This window comes from Uloborus diversus, chromosome 6 (assembly GCF_026930045.1).
Source record: "Uloborus diversus isolate 005 chromosome 6, Udiv.v.3.1, whole genome shotgun sequence".
Taxonomy (NCBI): Eukaryota; Metazoa; Arthropoda; class Arachnida; order Araneae; family Uloboridae; genus Uloborus; species Uloborus diversus.
In genome coordinates, this window is record NC_072736.1 from 82,092,864 (window position 1) to 82,118,311 (window position 25,448).

The 25,448-nt window shown below is 31.1% G+C and overlaps 2 protein-coding genes across 4 annotated transcripts in view; one reads left to right on the forward strand and one right to left on the reverse strand.

Moving 5' to 3' along the window:
* Positions 1-368: 368 nt before the first annotated feature.
* LOC129224838 (F-box/LRR-repeat protein 6-like) lies at positions 369-1,699 on the reverse strand. Its single transcript, XM_054859385.1, has one exon. The coding sequence runs from the start codon at positions 1,697-1,699 to the stop codon at positions 416-418; it is 1,284 nt and encodes a 427-aa protein (XP_054715360.1). The 3' UTR covers positions 369-415.
* A 424-nt stretch (positions 1,700-2,123) lies between these two features.
* LOC129223738 (CCR4-NOT transcription complex subunit 4-like) overlaps positions 2,124-25,448 on the forward strand; it is a 40,815-nt gene continuing 17,490 nt past the window's right edge. Inside the window, exons 1-14 of one of the 3 annotated variants that reach the window (XM_054858097.1) lie at positions 2,124-2,186; positions 8,493-8,576; positions 9,444-9,502; positions 10,693-10,761; positions 11,658-11,723; positions 14,466-14,512; positions 14,606-14,695; positions 15,827-15,974; positions 17,368-17,532; positions 17,884-17,951; positions 18,030-18,092; positions 21,325-21,507; positions 22,393-23,042; positions 23,646-23,729. In XM_054858097.1, coding sequence (XP_054714072.1) covers positions 9,473-9,502; positions 10,693-10,761; positions 11,658-11,723; positions 14,466-14,512; positions 14,606-14,695; positions 15,827-15,974; positions 17,368-17,532; positions 17,884-17,951; positions 18,030-18,092; positions 21,325-21,507; positions 22,393-23,042; positions 23,646-23,729 — 1,663 coding nt within the window. In that variant the 5' untranslated portion in view covers positions 2,124-2,186; positions 8,493-8,576; positions 9,444-9,472. Of the gene's footprint in view, positions 2,187-5,612; positions 5,632-8,492; positions 8,577-9,443; positions 9,503-10,692; positions 10,762-11,657; positions 11,724-14,465; positions 14,513-14,605; positions 14,696-15,826; positions 15,975-17,367; positions 17,533-17,883; positions 17,952-18,029; positions 18,093-21,324; positions 21,508-22,392; positions 23,043-23,645; positions 23,730-25,448 lie in introns of those variants that run through there. The other 2 variants (XM_054858094.1, XM_054858096.1) reach the window with 2 other exon arrangements.

Consider the following 25,448-nt stretch of genomic DNA (forward strand, 5'->3'; position numbering starts at 1 on the left):
ATTTGAAAAACCACTCTGTGCACACATATGATTTGAAACCCTTGTTAACCGCTATATTTTCCCCCAAAAGGTGTTATTGAAGGCGAGTATAAAGTGATGAAAGTTCAAAAATGCTGTTTTTCCTATCACCGTGAATATTGGTCGTCCAGATGTTGAACTTTTTGTGTTGTGTTTTGTTTTTCAATGGGGATTATTTCCCTAAATATAAGTTAGGGGACCTAAGGCCCATACAAAAAGTTAAATTTTGTATTTTTTGACTCATTTTATTTTTGCTTCAAACTTTCAATATCTTAACTCCGTATTTGATTTTGAACATTTTTACAACTGGAAGTACGCATCTAGGACTAATGGTTAGGAAAGGTCTTGCAGGTGCTAAATGAAATACCCTGTACATCCGTTAACATTAAAAATTAATTCAATCACATTGTGTAATTTTTTCACCACTAAGAAATCTATTAAATAAAGATTGCAGTTCAAACTTTCCATTGTACGAACGTTTCATTCCTCTTCCTAAATTTCGGCAGGATTCTAAATTCAGCTGTTTTAAATTTGGAAATGATGTTAAAATCTTATACACTGAATCAATGATTATTCTTGTCTCAGTTACATTTAAAGTTTCTAACTTTGAATCAGGTTGTGAGGCAAGAATTAAAACTACATCATTTACATAATCATCTCGAAATCTGGATATATCAAGTACTTTCAAACTATGGCGCCATTTTTCAAACATGTTTCTCAACGAAATTTTGTCCAGCCGTGAAGGATGAAGAATGTGCGTGTTTGATAAGTATAAGTATTCCAAATCAGTTGCAGGCAGTTCAGCTAAGCAGGACGCAGTGATGTAATAACTTCCACGAATATCGAGTACCTTCAGCTTGGTGGATTTAAACAAAAGACTTGACAATGATGCATCATTTATTAGTAATTCGTTTAAATTATCACTATGCATTGTCAGTACTTCTAAATCTGGAAATCCATCAGTAGACTCAGAATCAGATTTTTTACTACTAAAAATGAAATGAGGAGTTATACGCAATACATTTAACTTTGGACATTGTTTCTGAAATTCACTAATACTGATAGTTACTTTTGCATGAGACGCATCGTACTTACAAGAACTATTAAGACAAATAAACTCTTGCAGATTGGGGCAGAATTCTAATACACGTTTGAGAATACTTTGAAGGCTGGAAAATCTTCGACCAGAAAGATTTAAGCTGAGCAAATTCAAGCCACATGCTGAAAAGAACTCTTCCATGTGCTTTGATTGAACCATGTAAAGATCGTTAATGGACTTCGCTCCTGAAAAATCAATTTCATTCAGTTTTTTGCCATACTTTGCGAGCAGATGGAAAAAATCTTTAGGAAATTGATGAATTGCATTTAGATTGATGTATCTTAAGTTCGGCATTTCGCGCAAAATTTTATCCATCGTTTCGCTAGATGGCTTCTCGCAATTCTTAGGAAAATATAACTTAGTTGTATTTATCAATACTCCTCTCTTACAGAAATTAAGCAGCTTTGAAACTGTCAAGGTCCCATCAAAAGTTTTCCAAAGCTGGGTATCTAAGCATGCATTCCTCCAAGAAGTGCATACTTCTGCAACACAATACATTAAATCCTTTTGACTGTTTGTTGAGACATAATACTCAAATATCATAACAAGGATTTCAGGAGGTAATTTTTCCCAACACGTCATGATGAAAGTATAAAAAATTTGTGATGCTGCTGGGAATAAAATTCTCGGCTAAAGAGTTTTAAAAGCTCCAAAACGAGCCGCACACACAACTACAAAGCTGTTTTTACCGCTCGGTTGTGATGGGATTACCAAGCCGCAGTGGTAAACAAACAACAAACCAAAACAAAATCCTCCCTGCAGTAGTAATGTGGCCAGTGACTTTATCGAAAAATAATGTTTTTTTTTTTCAAAGCTAAGAAATGAACTGTTTTTTCCTTTAAAAATCAAGTTTAAAATGCAGAAAATGTATTTAAAATATTTCTTTTATTTTTTACAATTTCATATTGGTAAATTTGATGATGTTGATGTGTTATGATGTAGATGTAGATGTGCTACAAAAAAAAATATTTTCTTCATCCGGGCTACTTGCGCAGAAGGTTGCGCAAATTTACATGAGTATAGTTGATAGAGTTGACAACTGAAGTTGGTTCGAACCTTGCGATAAAAAGTATGTGGTAAATTACTCTTTAATAGAATATGGTACATAGTTATAAACATTTGTTTTCAAATTTCAGAAACATTTACTTTATTTCTTGTTCGAAATACACAAGTTATTCATGATTTATGTGGGTTACGAGCATGATTCAGTACCTAAAGGTTGCCAAGTCAGGACGTTTGCCTTTTACAATTGGGCCGATTTAGAGGATAATTATTTTATTAATAATTTTTCCATAATTTTTTTAGTTTGATTGAATTTTAGTAGATTAATTTAAAATACCTTTTTTGAATTAAAATCGGATAATTTTAAACATTCAATCTTAACATATGCCTCAATGAAATGTAAACTCAATTTATAGTTATGGGATAGGTTTATAAAAATGATCGGATTGCCATTTAAAGTGTCTTAAATGCTACGCTTTTTCAATTGATTTGTTTAAAATCATTAAAACTAGTCTATTCTTAGTGTATCAAAGGGTATAATAATAGTATAAATCTCGAGATGGTGTTCGCAAATCAACATACATTATATAGTTAAATTTATGTCACGAACAAAAGAAATATTTCCACAATTTTTTAAACGATTTAGGTAAATATTTTTACTGACCAGTAGGAAAGCTTCATAACGATTATTTTAAACGTAACATAAAGCAAACCTATTGTGCGTTATTTGCATGTAGCTTTTAAAGGTCTTTGTGTGGATACAAAAAAAAAAATTTTTTGTTGAGATTTATTGTTGTCTGACAAGCGTTTGGCTGTCGCTATAAAATGTAAACATGATTCCCTAGCATAGAAGTTGGATCATTATTAATAGACTTTTAGACATTTGCTATTTAATTTAGTGTAAGTAACTTAAATGTCAAAATATAACTGTATAATAATGACAACGCTAGCATGATTCTCGTACCTACTATTTTTAGAATTTATTTTGCTTAAATTGTCTCATTAAATATTAATTGTGCTGCTGATAAGTCATCTGAAATTGAGAAAATTTTCTTAGCAAGAATAAAATAGCTGAAAATAAAAGAAAAAATTATTAAGTTTCATTCTAATGTTAGAAACCCTTCTTTTCTTCCTAATATTTTGTTAAATTTGTTCTTGACTTCTACTCTATATGCTATAGATAAATTGTTATCCCTTTTTGTTTTATGCCTTCACTTAAAAAATTATGCCTTCAGTTTTGTAATTGTGTAAAGTTCAGTCAGGGGCGGCACTAGCGCCGGACAAACCGGACCCCTGTCCGGGGCGGCAAATTTGAGGGGCGGCATTTTGGTTCGAATGTCTAAAATACATTTTACATTAGGAGCAAATTTGTATGAGAGTATTTTGCGAGCACAATAGCTTGGGAGTCTGAAAAATACGTGAAGGTTTTCTTTCCTCTTCGTTTATTGTACCTTAATTGCTGTCGCCGACAGCAAATGGTCAACAGTTGCCTGTTTTGGTTGGGAAACGAGACTGAATGGGTGGGGGGTCAGGGTCTGATTACCAGAACTCTCGCCTGATTCTGGGATCTGCTGGGCCCTAGGCTATGTGCTTTACTGCCCTATTATTCATCCCTGATTATTCCATGCTCTCTTCCTCTCTTCCTGTCAATTGCTTCGCCGACTCGGGGGTTGTATTTTACCAGGGTTAGGTACTTCACACTTTTACTTCTCTTTTATAACAGTTATTGTGCGGCGCCGTATCTTCCATGGTATTTTTTCTTTCCGTTGATTGTAGTCCACGTGTCCCCGACAATTTACCGTACACTTGAAGCAGGGAACATTCAAACAAATAAGAAGTTTTGCAATAGCAGGAACCGTAGCCTTTTTTTTCTGCTTGGAGATTTAGGTAGATATTTCAATGATGTTTTAGTATTAAATAACGTATCATCCTAATACTAGTTACATTATAACAATTTAAAGTATATTATATATATATATATATATATATTTATTTATTATGTAAAATACTTTTTATTGAACTTTCACTTAAAATGGTATATATTATTGCCAGTATTAGTTTTTATTTCATTATAAACACAACTACTATTTTAACTTTTGAATTCTTATAGCTGAGATAGAGTAATATTCATACATGTCCCGTGCATGACACAAATTAAATAAATTTGTAATTTTTCTAATTAATGTATTTGATCAAAAGGCAAGAGAATTGGATAGAAGCACTATAGCATTTGAAATTTCAGAATGAATCTTGATTTATGATCCAATTGCAAAAAAATGTGAATTAACATCCTTTTTAACTGTTTTTTGCACTTTAAATGTCTGCAAATATCCCGTGTATAACAGGAGAATGACCCTTCTACATTTGCAATTTAATAGTCAAAGTGGCATTAAAACCGGATAAATCCACTAAAGTAAGGGGAAAAATAAAAAGAACGCCCTAAAAAAGACTAAATAGGGGAGGGGGAATTATAATACAGGCCATATTTCTGAACAAAAATCATGTTATGTGACAATTATTTTTTACTAATTTTTTTATTATGATAGAAATGCGTAGAATTTTTATTCGAAATCAAAACATAAAATATTTAGTAGCCCCCCCCCCTCCCCCCTTAGCTGTTTTCGGTCTCTAATATTGGTCATTTGTCGTTCGATAAGAAATTTCTTATGATATTTTTTTAAATTCTTGCCATCCTAGAAAATAAACGTTACAGTTACGTGTTTAAAATTAAAATAGTTACCAAAGTATTCGAAAAAAGTTTCACATGAAAAAAAGTTGCTTTCATTTCGAATGCTTCTTTTTTACATGGTATTTTATGACTATTATTTTCTTTATCGATAATTTTTAATAACTATTCAGATTATCCGTTAAAGTATATTTAACCGAAATGGAGGATAAAATATTTGAAATTAAACGTTTTCTATTCTTTTTCTTGATTTTTAAGGCTGTTTCTTTCGAGTTTTTTTTTTCCTTATAGAAAAAAAAATCTTATTCTTCTGTAACAAATTATTCAGCTGTTAAAAATTACTCTTGTAGGCCCTGTATACTCTTGTAGGCCCCTGTATATTGTAGGAAATGGTAATCCTAAAATTCTTACGGAAAGGCACCGCAAGGTACCTTTCTATGTTTAAATTTTTCGCGTGGTGCACTTATTTTACGAACATGAGTAGTAAATATTGTGTATGAGTAGTAAAAATTGTAATGTTTGATTTTTTTTACCGTGGAGAGGGGCGGCACTTTGGAAATTTGTCTGGGGCGGCAAAACTGCTAGAGCCGCCCCTGGTTCAGTTGATTTATATTGAATATTTTATGTTAGAAATTATGAGTGGCACATAATGATGAATACTTTTTGCATCCCAATAATCTAATCCCAGTTTTTATCTTGATGCACTGTGTTGAATATTATTCAAGAATCCGACATTAATTTATAATTTACTTTTCTTGTTTATTAAGGAGATAAAATTAGAGTTTTCATCTGGTATCTTCACGAAATAATTTGCACATTTTTATTGGTAAGCATCAAAACCAGTATAGTCAGAGTTAGTATTTTGTCCCCTTTTTTTGTAAAAAGTCCTTTAATTGTAAAATATTAGTTTATTTTGTTATTTCATCTTATATTCAATCATAAAGGCAAACAAATCAATAGTACTTATTTGTATTGCTAAAATGACATGGTAAAAAAGGATTACTGTTATAGTGAGTTATTAGTATTAGTGCTAGTTTCGTTGCTAGGGTAGTTTCAAAAAAAATAAATAAATAAATAAATAAACTAATGACTAGAGATCAGGATGGTAGAAAAAAAACTAAAAATTTTAAGAACAACATTTTGTATCTTACATGAATACATTAATTTAGATATTTTATCTGTACACCAAAGTATTATTTGCTACTTTTCTCACTAAAACTGAATGCTAGGGTAGAAATTTAGAAAAATAAGTCACTAATCAAATGGATCCGTTACTACCAAATTTCACTAGTGTCTATACACACTTTTATTGGTCCATTGTTGTGTCATGGTTTTAAATAATGAAAAAATTAAAGAGAAAAGATTATTGTGTATGTGTAAAACAAAATTAACAGGACAAATGGAGTCAATTAGCAGTTTTCAATAGACATGTCTAAGTGACTAGGAAAAATAAAAAATAATAGTTATCTTTCTATTCACCAATACTGGTCAAGAAGTTAAGATAACAAAATCTTATCAATGATGTTGTTTTGTGAAGAAGGTAATAAGGTGGCAAATGCAGCATGAATGCTTTAGACATTTTTAAATCTATCCTTTCTTGCAAAGAGGACCTGACCATTATAAAAAAAAAGTGCAAACTTTTTCTCAAGTCTCAAGATTTAAAGAAAATGATGATGCTTAAAATTTTTGAAAAGAAAACAGGAATAAAACTCACTAGTCCCATGGACTGCTAAAATTTATATTTTGCTGCTCCAGTGAAAGTTTTTATGGTCTTGGACCAGCCGACCACTATTCATTTTGAGTACTGGATATGCAGTATGCTGAATAATGTCAGTATTATCTACTCATAGAAATGTTCAAGTTTTTAATATTTTCATTTTATGTGTGTAGAAATGAACACATACATATCAACATCAATATCAATGTATGTAAAAAAATAATTTTAAAAGAAAAGCATTTTTCTGTTAAAACTCTCAAATCATAAAAAGAAATAAATAAATTGCTGTCAAAAAATTATTGAACAATTTACAAAAAATCACATCTTAAATCAAAACAGTTGAATGAAGGTATAACTAATTTTGTTAATTTTTGTGTTTTGAACAAACAACTAAAAGTAAATTTTAATTTGTAAAAAATAAAGCTTTCCATTTTGTCAGAAAAAACTTTTTTTTTTTCCACTGCTTTAAATTTCTAGAAATTTTGCATCGCTACCGATGACAGAATATTGATAAATTTATAATCTTAACTGAATGAGATAGAACAAATGTCAGATACAAGTGTAAGCATCCATGAGAAAGTATCCAGATGAGAAGGTTTGAAGATTGTATCATAGCTCTGGCTAAATTATTAAAAAATATCAGTAAGCCATTTTAAAAATAATTTTATACGTAACTTTTAAAAATTTTTTTGATATTCTATGTTTTTTTCAGAACTGTCCTCATAAAATGTTTCACTTTGAGAGGGAGGGCGATTTGAGAAATTTTGACATTTTTTGACAAGGGGTAAGGAGAAGGTTAAAAAAGGGATAACACGTAATTTTTTTACTATGTTTATGAAAAAATATGGTGGCATGCGAAACAAGGGGGGCGGGGGGTAAGGAGAAATGTGACACTTTGTGACAGGGGTATAGAGGAGGGAGTCAAAAATGATGGGAGGAAATTGTAATATCATTTATGGACAGCTCCTTACCTATGTTTAAAAATGTATGGTTAATTTTTTAATTGCTAATTTTCTTAGAAAATTCAACCAGTTGTACTTTAATATCATTCAAAATCATAACTAATGTTTACCATATTTTTAATTCAGTTTTATGCACACTTTATTGATTACATTATGTAATGTTTCTCAATTTAGATCATATTACTAAGTGGGGTATGGTAGTTAATGTTGGGAAGTGCCAAGTGCTACATTTAGATCGTGGAAATAAGTGTGCAATTTATTTTGACATGGTTCAGTCCTTAGTTAGGCAGAAAATGTTATTGATCTGGGTGTCTCAATAAATCAAGTTTTCAAGTTTAGACAACAGTGCAGCATTGCAAAAGACAACAGAATAGTTGAGTTTATCAATCGATTCTTTCACAAATCAAGTAAGCCTTAATATAAAAGTTTGACAAGACCTCATTTGGAGCAGGCTGTTCAGTTTTGGTCTCCTTATCTGAAGAAAGATATTTTTTTATTGGAAAGGGTTCAATGAAATTCTGTTAGACTTCTAGGCTAGTAAAAAGACTTTCAGATTTAGATTATGATGTTAGGCTTAAATGTCTTAATATGTATATCCTGAAACAATGGAGAGTTAGGGGGGAACATGATTCAGTTGTTTAAATTTATCAATATGAAAGATGTTAATGGGTTAATTTTTTACATGGAAAGTAGGACAAAGAGTCAGTTTTTTTTTTTTTTAAATCTCTGACTGATCTGGAAGTTAGGAAAAAATACTACTTAAGTAGGTTATGAACATTTAGATCAGCTTACCAGAAACTATTGAGTAAGGGGGTAGATAGTTTTAGGAAAGCCATTGATCTTCATTGAAGACTAATAAACTGACTAGGGCCAGCCTAGCTGGGCCAAAAGCCTATTGCTGGTCGTCACATTTATATTTTTTGAAACAGTTCCATAAGCTGTTATTCATTAATTTGGAGTGTTTTATTTGAACTGGGAATTGCTTCAATTATTATTTTCTTTCAATAGATTTCGGTTTTGTACGTTCGTACGCAAAGATTTGGTTCATCTATTTGATTCATTTGTCTATACATCTGGAACAACCTTAAAAAGGTATATATCATTACTGTTATTGAATTCAAAAATATTTACTAAATTATCGCATGTTCATTGTCATATATATCATTTTATTCTTGATGTAAGTTATTGTTTATTTATGAAACAGATTGAATATTAAATTGAATTCATACTTATTCTCTATCTAATTATGTACCTAATGCTTATTGTTTTTTTTTTTTTTTTGTTTTTTTTTTCATAAAATCAAAATCATTCATACTAATATCCATTGTTTTGTGCTAAAATGTAGTAAAAATGATTCAGTCTTGTGTATGTGAGTAAATAATATAGAAGAAAATCTAATATTTGTCCTAATAAATAAGTATTTGAAAAACAACTTTGATTTCTTATATCTGTCAACTAATTTAAAAAGCAATAATAAAGAAAAATTTTTCCCTGTTTCTTTTGCATGTATAGTGCATAAATCATGATCTATAGTATAAACTTAATTATTTAGTTATGATAAATATGCAAGTTGTGTTAAATCATACCGTGCTGAATTTACGTATTTTATTTGTTTTTACTGAAAATTTCAACTTATTCAAGTCAACATTATGATTCTTTTTTCTTATTTTAATACCTCAAGGCACATGGTAAAAAATGGAAAAGTTTTTCTTGTAAATTCTTTAAGGAAACTATTTATGAAATCATAATTTTACTATTATTCTTTTATATGACAGGTAGTAAAGACTAGAGAGAGCTTTCCAAGCTTTTTAAATGAAATGACAAATGCTTAAATTTTGTCTTAAAATATTATTGTTTATGAAGTTTTATAATGTAATTGTTGTGCATATAATCAGTTAATGAAAATTTTTAAACATTGTTGTTGCTTTATTAAAATATTCATATTTTGTTATTTTCTAGATCAGTGATATTTCTAGTGCATTTTTATAATGTCGGTCAATCATGATCAAAATCTTGAGGTAAGTTTGAGTTCTCTATTGGTATGTTCAAATAGAAAAACCTGACCAGTTGTTTTGATAACGTCAGTGGTTAGTGCTGTGAGTGTCTGCAGAATTTTCTAGTATACGATCAGCTTTCCTACAATTTTTTGCCTTATTTTTGGGCATAAAACCAGAGTAATGAACCAGAGTGTGTGTCTGTTATCCAGGCATATGGTAATGGATAACTCCATTAGAATGTGCCTGGTTAGTCACTTTATGCAACCTCGTTTACTGGTTACCGTAAATACTCGCGTATAGGTCGATCTCGCGTATAAGTCGACCCCCCCCTTTTTCAGAGAAAAAAATCCAGAAAAAATTTAAAACCCGCGTATAAGTCGACCCCCATACTTTCCAAAAACATCGCGAATTATTTTCAAAGAAATTTCAAAATAATGAACACATTTATTTACAAATAAAATAGGAATTAAATAGGAAAACATTTCTAAAAGCCTTCAAACTCGGATTCCGAGTCGGACGCAAAAAAAAAGTTCATTAAAGTCCGCTTCCGTCATCACCGCGTCATCGTATACATCGGCGACTGCAGAATCGTCAATGATATCAGAGGTTGCGTTCGACGAACCTCACCGGTAAACCGGTAAGTAACCAGTTACTAACCGCGGCGTTCTATGATCAACCGGTTACCGCAGCGGTTACCATTCTAAGCAGTTGATTGGTTGATTTGAGCACGTGATCATTAGCTGTCACGTGATTCACCAACCGGTCGTGCTCGTCGAACGCACTCTCAGTCTGAATGGCGTGACTGTTGACGATAAATATTTTCATACGTTTCACGATATTTGTTAATTGCTGAGTTGATCCTTAATAAAGAAGAATAAAATTATCTTTATTTATGTGTATTATTTAGGTTTTTTTAGTTATTATTTTTGAATAAGTTTACTTTTTCACACGATCAACTTATCAGCAACTACCTGTAACCGCACATCGGCATTTCTCGTAGCTTCCCAGCTCTCGTTGATCGGAAAAAAAATTTCGGAAAATTTGACCCGCGTATAAGTCGACCCCCCTTCCTTTGATCTCATTTTTTGGACAAAATTTCTCGACTTATACGCGAGTATATACGGTACTCTATTTGGACATAGCCTATCTAGTAATTTTGATTTATTTCCTGATAAACATGTATAAAATGCTAATTGTATTTTTATGTTTAGTGTCCTCTCTGCATGGACCCATTTGAAATGGATGACATTAACTTTTACCCATGCACATGTAAATACCAAGTATGTTACATTCTCTATTTTCTGAAGAAAATTAATTTTGTTTTTAATATGTATGCAATCCTGTAAAGATTTTTTATTTTACACATAATTATTGTCTTAATGCTTTATCTGAAAAAAAAATAGTCGAATAAAAAAAGATTTTGCTGAATTTCATGATCATTAATTCAAAACATATTGAACATAGGCTTGATATGGTATAAAATAAAATATTTATTTTGTGTAGCATATTAATGTTTAAAAAAAAGAATAATTTTGGTTTGATCGGGTTTGTTACTGCATAAAAATTGCTTCATTACTATTTAGTATATAAAAATTAAAAAGCTTTCATTTCTTTTTTTCTTTAATAAAGTAATACCCTATTTTGTGTGCTTTTGTGAACAATTTGTAGGCTATTAATTTTAGTTAAATCTTAAATATTTTGGAACTTTTGTCTCTAAAAATATTGAAATTAATCTGGAAATTAGAGTGAGAATTTCTGTCAGAAAAAAAAATTTTCTTTTGCAAAAATTGTTTAATTCTAGCTTTAACGACATTAAAATTTTTATTAAGTGATTATTCAACTTTTCTTCTCATTTTATATGGATCTGAGACTTGGACATTGATTAAGAGAAATATTGAACCTTTAAGAATTTGGGAACGGAATTTTTTTGCCGCAATCTAATTATGGGCACTAAAGGATTAAAACAAAGAGAATTATCATGAATGCTGGGATTAAATATAACCATGCAGTTTTATATTCTTTTATTTTGTTCTCGAATAAAGAGGTAAAATTTCTGGTAATTCTATGAAAAGTTAGCACTAAGAATTTAATTAATGTTTAATTATTTTTTAAATTTAATGTTAGTTCTTGTTAAGTGTGTTTGTTATATTTAATTAATCTTGTGTACTTTTTCTAGATCTGCCGTTTCTGTTGGCACCGAATAAGGACAGATGAAAATGGTCTTTGTCCTGCTTGCCGAAAAGTAAATTATTCTAAATCTTTGTTTTTATCTATATCTATTGTAAAAATTATTTTTTAAAGAAATAATTCCAAAGTTTAATTTGAGTATTTCTATATTTGTAGCATTTTTAAACCAAATTTACGTATTTTTTCACTTCTATACTTTATACATATTTGAGAATGTTTTATTTTGTGAATTTTTATTATAAGTACGTCATATTTAAGGTTTTGATCACAATCGCTTTTTGTTAAATTTTTAACAAGTCATTTAAATGCTACTTTTTGAATAAGTTAATTTCTGCTTTGTATGAAAAAGACTAGACTGAAATGTTTCGAATTTAGCTGTGTTATTATTAAAGTTTCTTTTTCAAATGCATTTTTAAACTTCCTCTTTACTTTATTTATTTATTTATTTATTTTTTTTTTTTTTTTTTTTCATGGTTTGAACACTTTTTAAAGAACCTTGAAAACTGGTTAAAATAAAGTTTTGTATTCAGCTGCTAGTAAAACGTTGAAATGTATCCTTGAATTTCGAGTTTTATTTTTAAAATGGTATACCAAAAACTTTGTCAAAAGCATTTTTGCTGCCATTTTTCACTCAGAGTTTCTTTAATTTTTATTGGCATACTCCTAAAATCAATTCTCTCACCCTCCCCCCCCCCCCCCCAGAAAAACCAGATTATTTAGAGTTTTTTGTTTTGTTTTTTGAATAATCAGCATCAAATTTAGTGCATTGAAAGTAATCAACATACATAAGACTTTCAGTTATATAAACTTTCACAATTAATAAGTCATTTAATGCAAATCTTTCTTTTTGGAAACTTGCCAACTCTGCTCATGCTCTGCGGAAAATTGCATGCAGTATTTTGTGATTTCAATCCTTTTGCATTTTGTCTATTTTCAACTATTTTTAAAAGTTTAAAACCATTTCAACATATGCTACTATTATTTTACTTTTTTTTCTTCTTACTTTAAGATTTTATGAGCACAGTATTTTTCGAAATTGGCATTTTTTAGGCTTTATATAATTGACCACAGTAATCAGCTCTTGAATTCCATGTTGCTACAAACTATGTATTAAAGGCTAAACTTTTGTGAACCTTAAAGACTCAAAACTCATGACATGTATAAAGCTAACAAGCATTCAGAAAATATTTCATTATATGTTTCTAATGGTTCTACCAAAACAAAATTTTAAAATAAATTTCGCAATTTCTTTTGAAATTTTTTTGAATTGTTGATCATATTATGCAAGATTTTTTTAAAAATATTATGCTTTTGCTTTTATTTTAGGTCAGTGGTAGTCAATCTGATCCTCAGTGCCCACACTATTAAATATTGATTTTTTAAGCAAGCTTTAAGCATAGCTTTTACACTGTGGTGTAAACAGGGTTGGCAAGTTTCTGCCGAGGTGGTTAAAACCACTGGTAGAAACCGGTTAAAATCGGCATGGCAGAAACCACTTTCTGCCACATTTGCGGCAGAAACTGGCAAAAACTCACAAAACGAAAAATTAATTCTTGATATACAGTAAAACCCCTCCTAACGGACACCCCTAAAGGCGGACATCCTTCTTATGAGGAGAATTTTTAATTCCCCAGTTGCAATGCAAATAACATTATTAAACCCCTGTTCTGCGGACACCTCTCTATTGTGGACAAAAAAATTTGTCCCGTTAGTGTCCGCATTAGAGGAATTTTAATGTACAACAGAAAATGCATGGAAAAAATAATTAATTGTTAACCAAAGCATTGTAATTTTATCACAAAATTATCACAATTCAAAATCAAATGTTACATTTTTGTGACTCTGCAATTGCCTCTTTGAAAAGGTGGTTACAAAAATCAAAACAGGTTCTCAATTTAATATGCACAAATGAGAAACTAGAATATTCTTACAGAAACAGAAGAGCTAGCAGACAATGCATCAAGGAGCAAGCAATGCTCGTGAAACTTTCATATATTGTATAACTAGTACATCATGTTAGGTGATAGTAACTGTGGTTGTGATAAAAATTTGACTAGAAAAATAAGTTTTGAGAAATGGGGCCAATTTGTTTTGCAAAGCTGTGACATTAGGTACAAAATTCTAGGCAAGTAAAATTCTGGCACTTTCTTCTTGAAGCACGTGACATGATAATTTCAATCACAAACAATTTAGAGGAAGCATATAAGTGAGCAAATTACAATCAGTAATGCCTGTTTAATTCTGTATGTCACTCCTCTTTCCTAAGCACCCACGTATGATTTTTTATCCTTTGTTAAATTAATCCAAACACTACGAGCCTCTGCAATTGAAAAGTTCCCTCTTTCTGAACTAAATCAAGAGCACTAGCACTGGATTTTATTTTTTAAAATGATGAAATGATGTTTAATTTTTTAGTTTACTTAAACAAATATCATTTACTAATTACTTGAGTTATTAAAGACACTTTTAAGTTTTTGCCAGTTTCTGCCGGTTTTTACCGGTTATAACCAGTTTCTGCCACTGGCACGGCAAAAACTAGTTTCTGCCGGCAGAAAGTCAACCCTGGGTGTAAAGGGTTTTGTCTTTCGCTGAAACTTTTATATTAACTGGAATTGAATCAGCACATTATTTTGTCATTGTTAAAAAGTTAAAGCTTTCAAATAGTCATAAATAATCTTTGATAAAGCTCATTTTATCCTTGAAAAGTCCTTAAATACTCTGTAGAAGAAAAATTCCAATTTTGTGTCTGAACCATGTTTTTAAATTGATATATTTTTAAACTATTCTACATTTTTAGCAATATCCTGAAGATCCTGCAGACTTCAAACCTCTTTCTGTTGAAGAGTAAGTTTTGCATTTCTTTTGAAACAAAATTTGACTTTTCTGAAACAGAAAAATCAAAAGAAGGAATTATTAATGTTTGATGCATATTTTTAGGTGGCAGAAAATAAAGAATGAAAAAAGACAGAAAGACCAACAGAAAAAACAGAAATTATCTGAAAGCAGAAAGCATTTAGAAAATGTTAGGTAAAGTATCTATGATTTTTCTGTCTCGAATTTTATTTTTGTTAAAATAATCTGCTCTTGTGGCTAGAGGAATTCAAAAGCTTTTTTGAATGCCCAGCATTTTTGAATCCAAGTCTAAAAAGAGAAATGGGTAAGGTATGGGGGGGGGGGGGGGGGGAATGTGTGGATTCGGAAACACAAACTTTGAGGACAAAAAAATACAATATTTCTTAAATTCATTTTTTTTCCCTTGAACTAACTATGTCCTTCATTTCTTGATTTCCTATTTATTTTATTTATTTTGAATTGCTGGAGATAATTTGATTTTTTTCATGGCTTTGAATTTGAAGAACAAAATAAGCCTTTGAAGTTGCCTTTTTTATGAATTACTTTTTTTCCCAAAGTATTCAGTTTGATTCGAACTATTTCTACTTTTGAACCTATTTGCAATCCCAAAATACTCACTGTTTGATTTGATGTTTTTTACTTATGAACCTTTTTACGGATGTTGTACTAACTATCTTTTCAGTTCTGAATTAAAATGTTTTATTTATATCTTGATTAATTATATCCTCATTTGATCAGTGCTGACCTTTTTATGGTTGTAGCTCCTTTAATACATTTTAAGTGGGGATAACAGATTCAAATTCATTTTTTTTTTCCTAATTATAGTCCTAGATCACTGAAAAATGCAAAATTTTAGTGAAAAAGAGCAGTAATTTTCAATTTATTGCCATTTCAGAAGAATTAGGTTTCTCTGTAATTCATTAAAAAAAATCCACTAATTGCATAAATCCCCAATTAAATATACCCACATAAAATGCGTTAAATACTAGACTATTGGTTATAGATTACTAAAATATAACACTTGACCATTACAGAGAAGAATGTTGGCAGCGTAGGTAACAGTTTTCTCCTTTTTATGAATGAAGTATATTTTGTGTGAAAGTAGTGATTTAAACTTTAAAAACGTATATTAGAAATAATTTAAAATGTACACTAATGAGAGAAAGAGAAAGTAGCATTTCAAGTTAAAAATTGGGGTATAAGAATGTAGTTTCCTTTAAATCTGGAAAAACTTGTTAAACTGGTTGTTAAGGTAGTGAGATATGTTTGCATATTTTTAACAATTTTTATTTCTTTATTTTATAGGGTTGTACAGAAAAATTTAGTATTTGTTGTTGGTCTGCCAACTCGATTAGCAGATGCTGAAGTCCTAAAAAAATATGACTATTTTGGGAAATTCGGCAAAATACACAAAGTAGTTGTGAATCAAAGTACAAATTATGCCGGTTATCAGGTAAGGCTTTAAGCATTTACATGTTTTAATTACTTTTCTCTGTGTTGAATGGCTCAAGCATTATGTATGTTAATTGATGTACTTAAAATAATGCCTGAAGTTACACTTTGGAAGCTTCAAAATGATTCACGAAATGTGTTTTGCCATTTGTTTGCATGTTGAAGGTATAATTTTTTAAACTATCTTAGAATCAAAGGTAAAAAAGTAGAAGCACTATTTTGACTGTTATTTAATATGTTTGGTTGAATGGATAAATTAACCATTATACTAGTGCTAGAAACAGGTGCTTTGATACCTGTAATAAATCACTTCAATTCAAAATTGAAAGATTTTATAGTCTGTAATGACTTACTTGTGTTGTACAAAATTTTTTTGCAGACGTAACTTATGTTCAAAAATATTTACCTTTTTATGTGTATCTTACAGCCTTTATTTTATAGAAATATATGAATTCCACCAGGTAGTGTACTTGCATTCAGTGTGCCCTGGGTTTGAGAGTGCATAAGATCGTAACAAACTGCATTCAAGTGTGACTGAATCTTGACCAATGTTAAGGAATATCCCCCCCCCCCCCCCCGCTTTCCCTCAGAGGTTCACTTGACCCTTATTATGAAATGTGCTGCTTTGCTGTTTCTTTTGATCATTGTATTTAATTAAGTATGTTAAATAATAAGTTAGTCTTTTTGTTAAAATCATTATTGTCATAGTACTTGTTATGCCTGGATGGCACATAAAGCCTTAAGTCTTGTGTTCTTCATCATCTGTTGTCCAAAGCTTGCCTTTGCCAAGTTCAAGCTAGAGCATTCAAAAGTTTATTTTCTTCAACCACTCATGCGAGTTTGTGATTTTTTTGCTAAGATACTAGAAATTGAATGCTCTTTCCAATAATTACAACAAATAAAAAATATTTCTCCTCTTTGCATATCATTGTTTTTTGAAGGCTTAGTTTGGACAATTCAAAAGAAGTTATACAATATATATATGGCATATAATATCAGTTTGGGGTTAGTATCCTAAGTTAGTGAGGCAATATTTGAAAATAATATTTTTTTAAACGAATGTTGCCGAGTTTCTGAATATTTCAAAGTAATGCAGGAAATCATAATTGAGCTTAATTCAGTCAGTTGCAAATCATTGTAGCTTTGTTGAGGAATTGATGTGTAATCAAAACAGTAGGATTGAAAATGTGATATTCCTCCTCAAATGAAACTTGCATTTGAACACCGTAGTTAACATTAACAATGACATTAGAATAAGAAAACAGTTATTGATATGGAAATGAAAAAATGGCTGTCGAATGATAATGGTTGTCAAATGACTATAAATTTTGTACTCTGTTCATATCTGTACATGAAAACATGCTGTACCTGCCTTTTTTTTTTTTTTGTTATAGGGCCCAAGTGCAAGTGCTTATGTAACATATTGTAGACCAGAAGATGCATTAAGAGCTATTAAATCTGTAAATAATATTCAAGTTGATGGTAGGACATTAAAAGCATCTCTGGGAACAACAAAATATTGTAGCAATTTTTTGAAAAATCAGCAGTGTCCTAAAACAGTAAGTTTGAATCTTATTTTCCTTTTGGAATTGTAAATTATCTCATTTGTGTTTGTATGTCTGTGGCGGCTGTAGATATAACTGTATTAACCATGAAGAATTATGTCATTTTCAGCTCCCCCCTAGTACATAACTGTAGGGTAAATATTATAAATGTTTCTTGATAATTAAGACTAATGAAATAACTATTTCTTTGTGTTAAAGTGATTATAATCTTCTTGCATTATGTTTGCTTAAGCTAAATTAAGACATGTCTGGATATAAAATACTTTAATAAGTATGGAATTGAGCAATGATGAGTTGACTTTTAATAATTGTCTAAAATTTAAAGCTGAACTTTTTTTACTGCAGGATTGTATGTATTTACATGAACTTGGTGATGAAGCTGCTAGTTTTACTAAAGAAGATATGCAGCAGGGGTATGAATTTTTTACTCAGAAATAATATTATACTCTTAATCTATTTCTTCATTTCTGAATTTATCACATTCTTTTTAGAAAACATCAAGAATATGAGAAAAAACTACAAGATCAAATTCTAGGCTGCAATAATAATAACAGGTAATGTACTTTGTACTATTTTTTTATAAGATTTTCTGAGGATAAATTAAATTCACTGTGTTGCAAAATTCAGTCTTAATTTAAACACCAGTTCATATTTATCGTTCAAGTTTGAATTTGCTACCAAAAAAAAATCATCATAAACAAATATTCCTTTCCACTCTATACCTTTTTCACTCGGGTGAACTAGCAAGAGGTCAATTAAGTGGTGAATAAACGGCACCTTTTAATGCAAAGGGTTAAAAGAATATTTGTACAGTTTTTAACTCTTTTACATGGATCATTTTGTCATCCTCAATAATAAGTAATTAAAGGCCTGATTTATTGAGGTTTTAGTTCAGTTAAGTGAAAATATCCTTTCTTTTTGAGCAATCAAGATTGCTTATTGTTCTCATTTGACTGTTTTGATGTCCTATCTTTTTATTTTCCCACCGCCACCCTCCGCACCCTGTCACCGTCGACCGGCTCCTCACGATGCTGCTCCTATAGGGAAAGCCGTCTCCAGGTTGCATCCATGTCCTACACACACGTGCATACATACGCAGCTACACACACACACACATGCACGCACACACATATACACACTACCCACACATTCATGCCTGCACACTGACACAAAAACATATGCCTACACACACATATACACATACCCCCCCCCCACACATACACACATTCATATACACAACTACCCACACACTTATACCAGCACACAGACAAACACACATGCCTACACACAAATACACATACCCCTACACACAAACACACATACCCCACACACAAACACACACACCTACATACACACACTTGTGATTGAGAAAAACATAATTTGAATTCAAGATGTCAAAATTCAAATTTATTTTTTTTTAGCGGGCTCATCAGAATTTATTCTGTGCTGAAAAGTTCTATAATATGCTTAATTTTAATTTATTCTCTTAATTAAAAAGATTACCCCAAAATAACTTTGATGAGACATTACAAGATTGTTAACATTTTAGTATAGATGATGACGGAGGTTCTTAATTCGTTTGACTGGTGAAACTCTTTTTAATGTCCACTTTTTTCTTGGAACCCCTATTTTTTCATAAATAGTAGGGTTTGAAGGCAACATTCTGAACTGGTTTACTTGTAATGAAATCTAAAGTAATTTCAAATTATATTTATAGTCTGATAAACATCATTTCAAAAATTAACAAACTTACATAAAATTATTCACAACATCTTGTTAAAACAAAATTTCAATGTGATGTGTTATACTTACTTTATTATCGCAGATATACTCAGGTTTATGGAACGGATTATATTTGAAACTTCTTGTCGGGTTCAGCACCAAATCTGTTATTTCTCTGATAGTTCACCTGTGAGTTTTAACACCAAACCAATAATGTTTTGCTTGACACCTAAGTTGAAAACCCTGTTTCAAGCGGTCAATAGGCCAACAACTTTTGTGACTATTAAAAATTTTTGTCTTTTTAACTGCACCAATATTTTAATAATCACATTTATTTAAGTTTCTTTTGCAGGGACCAATCAGATGTTGTTTCAATAAAAGTATATTCTTGTATTGGCATAGACAAAGATTGTACATTGGCAATAAATAGATTTTTAATCCACAATTTATTCTAATATTTTCGGTTTCTCTGTTGTTTATTCTGAAAATATTGATAACTAATTTGAAATCAAAAAAATATTGTTAATAGTTTCGCGGAACACTTGAGGTAGGACTGGCCGATGTAGGAATTTCTACATCGTGATGCATCGCCAACCTTACATCGCAATATAGCGATGCATCACGATGTTTTTTTTTTTTTAAACAAAACTTGCTTTTTCAAGTTTTACAAAAGAAAAATGTATAAAAATTATGTACGCCAAATGCGAATTAACAGATTTCAGCACCAGAAATAATTTTATTATATTATAAAGCAGTGATAAAAGAGCAAATTAGTGAAAAATATGGAAGACAAGTTTTGAGATTACATTGAGCCTGTTTTTTCAATGCAAAAAGATGTAAGTAAATAGACGCGAAGTCATGCATTCTATTCGAAAGCTCATATATTCTTGCATTAAAAAAAGGTTCCTTGTAATCAGTAGTGGGAGAGGGGGCAGCACCGGCTGACACTCAAAGAGGATTTCATTGTTTATAAAAAAATATTTAATCTAACAAATTTAACTAAAATGAAGTGCCCAATATAACAGGAGGAGGAGGAGATTACATATGTCATCTAGGACAAATTTTGCATAAAATGGATTCACAGTTTATATTTGTCTTCCAAACTTTTGTTATGCAACAAAAATAAAACTGAGTTGTTTCTAAAAATTATATAAATTTCGTATTTATATTGGGGGGGGGGGGAGTCGGTGACACTACAAGTTACCGAACCGTTAGAAATCTGTGCTAGGAACTCTAATTCTTGTAACACCAAAGTACATGTTGCTTTTTTTGTTGCTATTTTGTTCTTTAAATTTTGCTTTTTTTCTAGCAAACATACACCATATGATTAACGAACTAGTTCATCAACGTATCTTTCGTCTATAACTAAGAATACAAGTGTAATTCTTACATGTTTTGGGAAGAAATGAAGTCTTCGCACCTTCATTGTTAAACCTGATTGGATTGACACACTGCTAGTGTAAAAAAAATAGAGATTAAAATGGCAGCAACCCTGGACCGGTGTCTGTGCATCGGTTTAGAGAAAAATTCTAAACCGGTTTCACAATGTAGGATGCACACCGGTTTTTGGTGATGCATTGATGCATCACCCAACCCTAACTTGAGGTAACTCTGTGGAACCCTGATATTCCGGAGAACACGCTTTAAGAAATGCTGGTCATTAACAATTATACTATCATTCCTTTACCTGTTTTTGACTTATGCCAACAGTTTAATACTGATCTTAAGTTTTCTCATTAAATATGCATTTACTGTTATTTAATCATGAACTTATTTACCAAGTGCAGCAGTCTATTTATTATTATTATTACTATTATTTATTGCTGTAGTTTTGCATTATAGTGAAAAATAAATATTTGCGTATTGTGGAGACATGCAAAGTGTGAACAGTAACTTCAATATACTGAAGTTAATGAATTACATTTGATTTAGCTGTTATTTTTCTGATGCAAAGTGTTTTCACAGTGTAGTGTGTTCTTACCTCTTGAAAAGTGGGTTATTTATTGTTACAATTAAATTATTATTTAGTGTGGAGTAATATTTGTGTTTTCTTTATAATTTTAGAAAACAAACTGTTTCTCCTCCACCACAAGATGATTCTACAAATTCTCAAAAAGAGTCTTGGCCATGTACAGTGCAAAATGCCAAGGAATCTCGAACAAGTAGATCAAAAGATTCTTCACAAAACCAGAGAACAGATGGCAAAAGCAATCGTTCTAAAAAACATACCTCAGAAGGACAAAAAAGGTAATTTTTGTTAATTTTGCTCATCTAATATATTTTAAATGTAAATATTTCTGGATGCGAAATGAACTTTATAATCTGTGTCTATAATGGCCAACTAAGAATACCACAAGGTATGAAGAAAGTTTAAAATTATATTTTTATTCCTATTTCTAAATGTCCTGGAATGAGTGTGAGACCCATGCTGTTTGGTCATATAGATTCATTCTACTGAAGGAACTGCATTTCAGCAGAATTTACAAGTACAATCTGAGCTGCATTGAATGTGAAACTCCAACCTTGGATATTTTTATATTAATGAAAGAATTGTTGCTGTAATTAGCTCAATGTGTTAAACTAACATTTTTCTCCAGAGTAGATTTGTATATTACTTTAATTTCTGTACTATTATTTCTTGTGTAATCCTTGGCTATGCTTCATAAAACTCTAGCAGGGAAATATTGCAGCAAAATAACAAATATTTAGGTACCAACCAACCAAAAAAATTGCTTAACTCAGAGGTTCCCCAACTAGGTCCTGTGAGAAAATTCTTAATTCTTCAAAGGGTGCTGTGAATCAATTTTTTGGGGAACACCTGGCTTGACCAAAAGTTCCAGATTGAAAATTCAAATTTGCATACGATGTAGAAGATTCTCTTATCTCTGAAACAGTGGCATGTAATGAACTTCTTTGCCCTGATTATAGGACTGCTTTAATCATTATTTTGTAAAAGTATGGTAGTCAATTGTTTTGTAAAGTAAGACAAAACAACATTAGAAGAATAAATTTTATTTAACATTTGTAATATAGCTAGTGATTGATTCTTTTACTTGTATTTTTATTTAATTTGATTATTTATTGTAAATATTGGTTAAGTCTGCACTAATAACTCTTCATATCTTTTTGTAGCAAAAAAAGTAAAAACAAATCATCTGATTCTGGGCAGCATAGTAATGCATCCAAGAGCACAACTAAAGAAGAAAGTACTGTTCAAAGAAAGAGTCAAAAATCGAAACACAACAAAGAATCTACTTCAACACAACCTATTCAGAGGATAGAAACTGTTCCTGCTACCAGCAGGGGAAACGGCTTGAGTGGAAAACTGACTGAAGTCATAGAAATGAATAACAAAAATGCGCAAACTACATTCGTTCATATTGCAGAACAGCAATCTCAACCCAAACCGGTGTCTGCGAGTATTAAAATAGCGCGTAGTGAAAGTCCTGGATTGCCACCTTCACCTATATCTTCTTCTAGTTCCTCATTATTCACACCTTTTGGGAGCTTATCCAGTAACTTCATGTCTTCATCTTCACCTTCTCCTCCGCCCAGCAACAACCCTCTTTCTTTCGACAACCTAGGATCTTCTGCGAATACTCAGGAGGACAGTTCCCCGGTCAATTCATATGCAGCTCCATCCGTGGGGATAGAACAGAAAAGACAGTCCCCTAATCCTTTGTTTGGTAATTTAGAAAGCAATGATTCTTTGTTTAGTCACATGAATTACCTTCCTGCTTCAACAGACTGTGGTTCCTATAATGGACATTTGCACAATGAAGGTAAGCTTTTTATTTTTTTCCTATTATGTTGTCATATTTTACGTGCTTCATTTATATTATAATCATGTCACAAAATGTTAATTATTTACAAATTGTGATCATAATTATCTTTAATTTTTTTAATTTCTTTTCTTTATGATACAGTGTTCAATAAAATCTCGAAATAAGAAGATAGTTTCCAAATAAAAAACTGCTTCATTCTTACATATTTTGATTTCTACATTAAAAAACAAATAAGTCCTCTCTGTTTTTTAGTTTTTAATTCTGATGAGTTTGAATGTCTTATCACGCCCAAGCAAGCATGTTTCAAAAGCATTTTACTTATTTTTCTGCCACTAAATGTTCGTTTTCAAATGGACTGAGGCACAAGGAGGTAGCTAGACATAAAGAACTTGATTTACTTGGAGAGTTACTCCAAAAAAAAATTTCATGGGGAAGAATTTTACTTATCTTACTCATGACCGTCAGAGAGCTAAACTGACTCGCATTTTTCCCAAATCTTGGCTCGTACTTTTACTGCTAGTGAGTCAGCCTTATTCACAGATTTTTAAGTCTTCAGCAAGCACTAATAATGATTAATAATTTTCTTTATCTAAATTGTAGAATCTGCCACAACGGATAGTTCTGATTGGAGCTCCAATTATTCATTTGGGGAATCCCAGAAGCAAATGCCTGAAGATGATTTGGGTATGAAATCTTTGCTACATTATGTCATTCAAATTTCGATGGACTATTCAGCTATTCAAATTTTGATGGACAGTATTTAAGCAAAAGTTGATTAATTCAAACTTATATCATTTTATCTTTGAGTTTGATTTCAAAAGCAGCTTGTAATTGGTTTGGTTTGAGCTTGTGATTTTTTTTAATTTTGTTTTTAGAAAACCATGAATTTCTTTTAAATATATTCAAAATATGTACACAGTTTTGACCAATTGAAAAAAATATTTCTACTTAATCTTTTTTGTGTTTTGTTTCATAAAAATAAACTATTAGTACCCGAGACATGACAGCAAAAACTTTCCGAGTATTTACAAGCAACGAAACTTATGAAAAGAAAGTTCTGAGAAAGTAATGGACTTGAAATAGCTATTTAAAGTCTCATATATTTGAACTGTCCAGAACAGTTTAAAACTCTGTATGTTTCTGAGCAATTATAATATTAATATATATATAAAAATTAAATTTCAAGATTAGCAAAGAAAAAGAATATTGCGTTTTCTTATAGTTATTGTCTGACTTCATTGCTAGGTTTAATGTATTTCATGATCTTTACTGTACAATTCTGATTCTGTGTTTAGCTTTGGTGTTTAGTATCAAATTTATTCTTTTTTTTATCATTATTGAATGTTAGTTTCAGTCTTAATGTGCTGACACATCCATGGTGACTTGTATTTAAAGCTATCACTCAGTAGTGTATATATGTTTTTGTTTAATTTGAAGGCGTATAACCAATATTAGCTTTCCACGCACACGCTTTTTTTTTTTCTTTTGTAATTTCATTTTGTTTTTAAGGGGGGGGGGGGTAGCAACAGTGCCCTGATCTTCTCATTTTTTTCGAGATGAGACAAGGACTTCATACTGTCACCCAGTGGCACAACCAAAAGATAGTTTCAGGGCGGCACTCAAAAAAATCTCGCTTTTGGTGGGGGGTGGAAGGGGGGATTCAAGGGGTTCTCCCCTGGAAATTTTTTGAAATTGCAGTCTTAAGAATGCAGTTTTAGACTGTCTCTAGTGATGCTACGGGAAGCAAAAATTCGGAAGGCCTTCTGTGGAAATTATTAGAAATTGAAATCTTAAAAATGCCATTATAGGCTATATTTGTTGATGTTAGTATAATGAAAGGAATGGTACTTTTGAAGTTGCCCCCCAATTTCTTTTTAAAAAAAATAGAGGGAAATTCATCACCCCTCTGACCAATTTTTCAAAATTGAAGTTCTAAAAACGCTGTTTCAGACTAACTTCGATGATGTTACAGGCGGGATGGTTCTGGGGCTCTCCCTAAAAACTATTTTGAAATTTATGTCCTGAAAAAAGAAGTTTTAAAGAGATGTTCAGTAATATTAGGTAAAGGGATTTAAATGCTCTTCACCTTAAATTTTTCCGCAATTAAAGTCTTAAAAGCGTGACTGTGGACCATATTCGGTAACGTTAGGAGTTAGGCCGTTTTTCAAAATTGAAGCTCCATAAAAGCAATTTTAAACGATTTTCGATGCTTTCAGGAGGCAAAGCATTTGGTAACTGTCCCTGGAAATTTTTCGACATTGAAGCCCTGAAAATGAGGTTTGAGAAGCTCTTTAATGGTTTTAGTGGTGGAGGTTAGCTTGTGAAGTGTAGCATTTTGATGACTTTTTATTTTTAGACCACTTGGAAAATGGGGAAAAAAATGGGACGGGAAGAGGGGGAAAA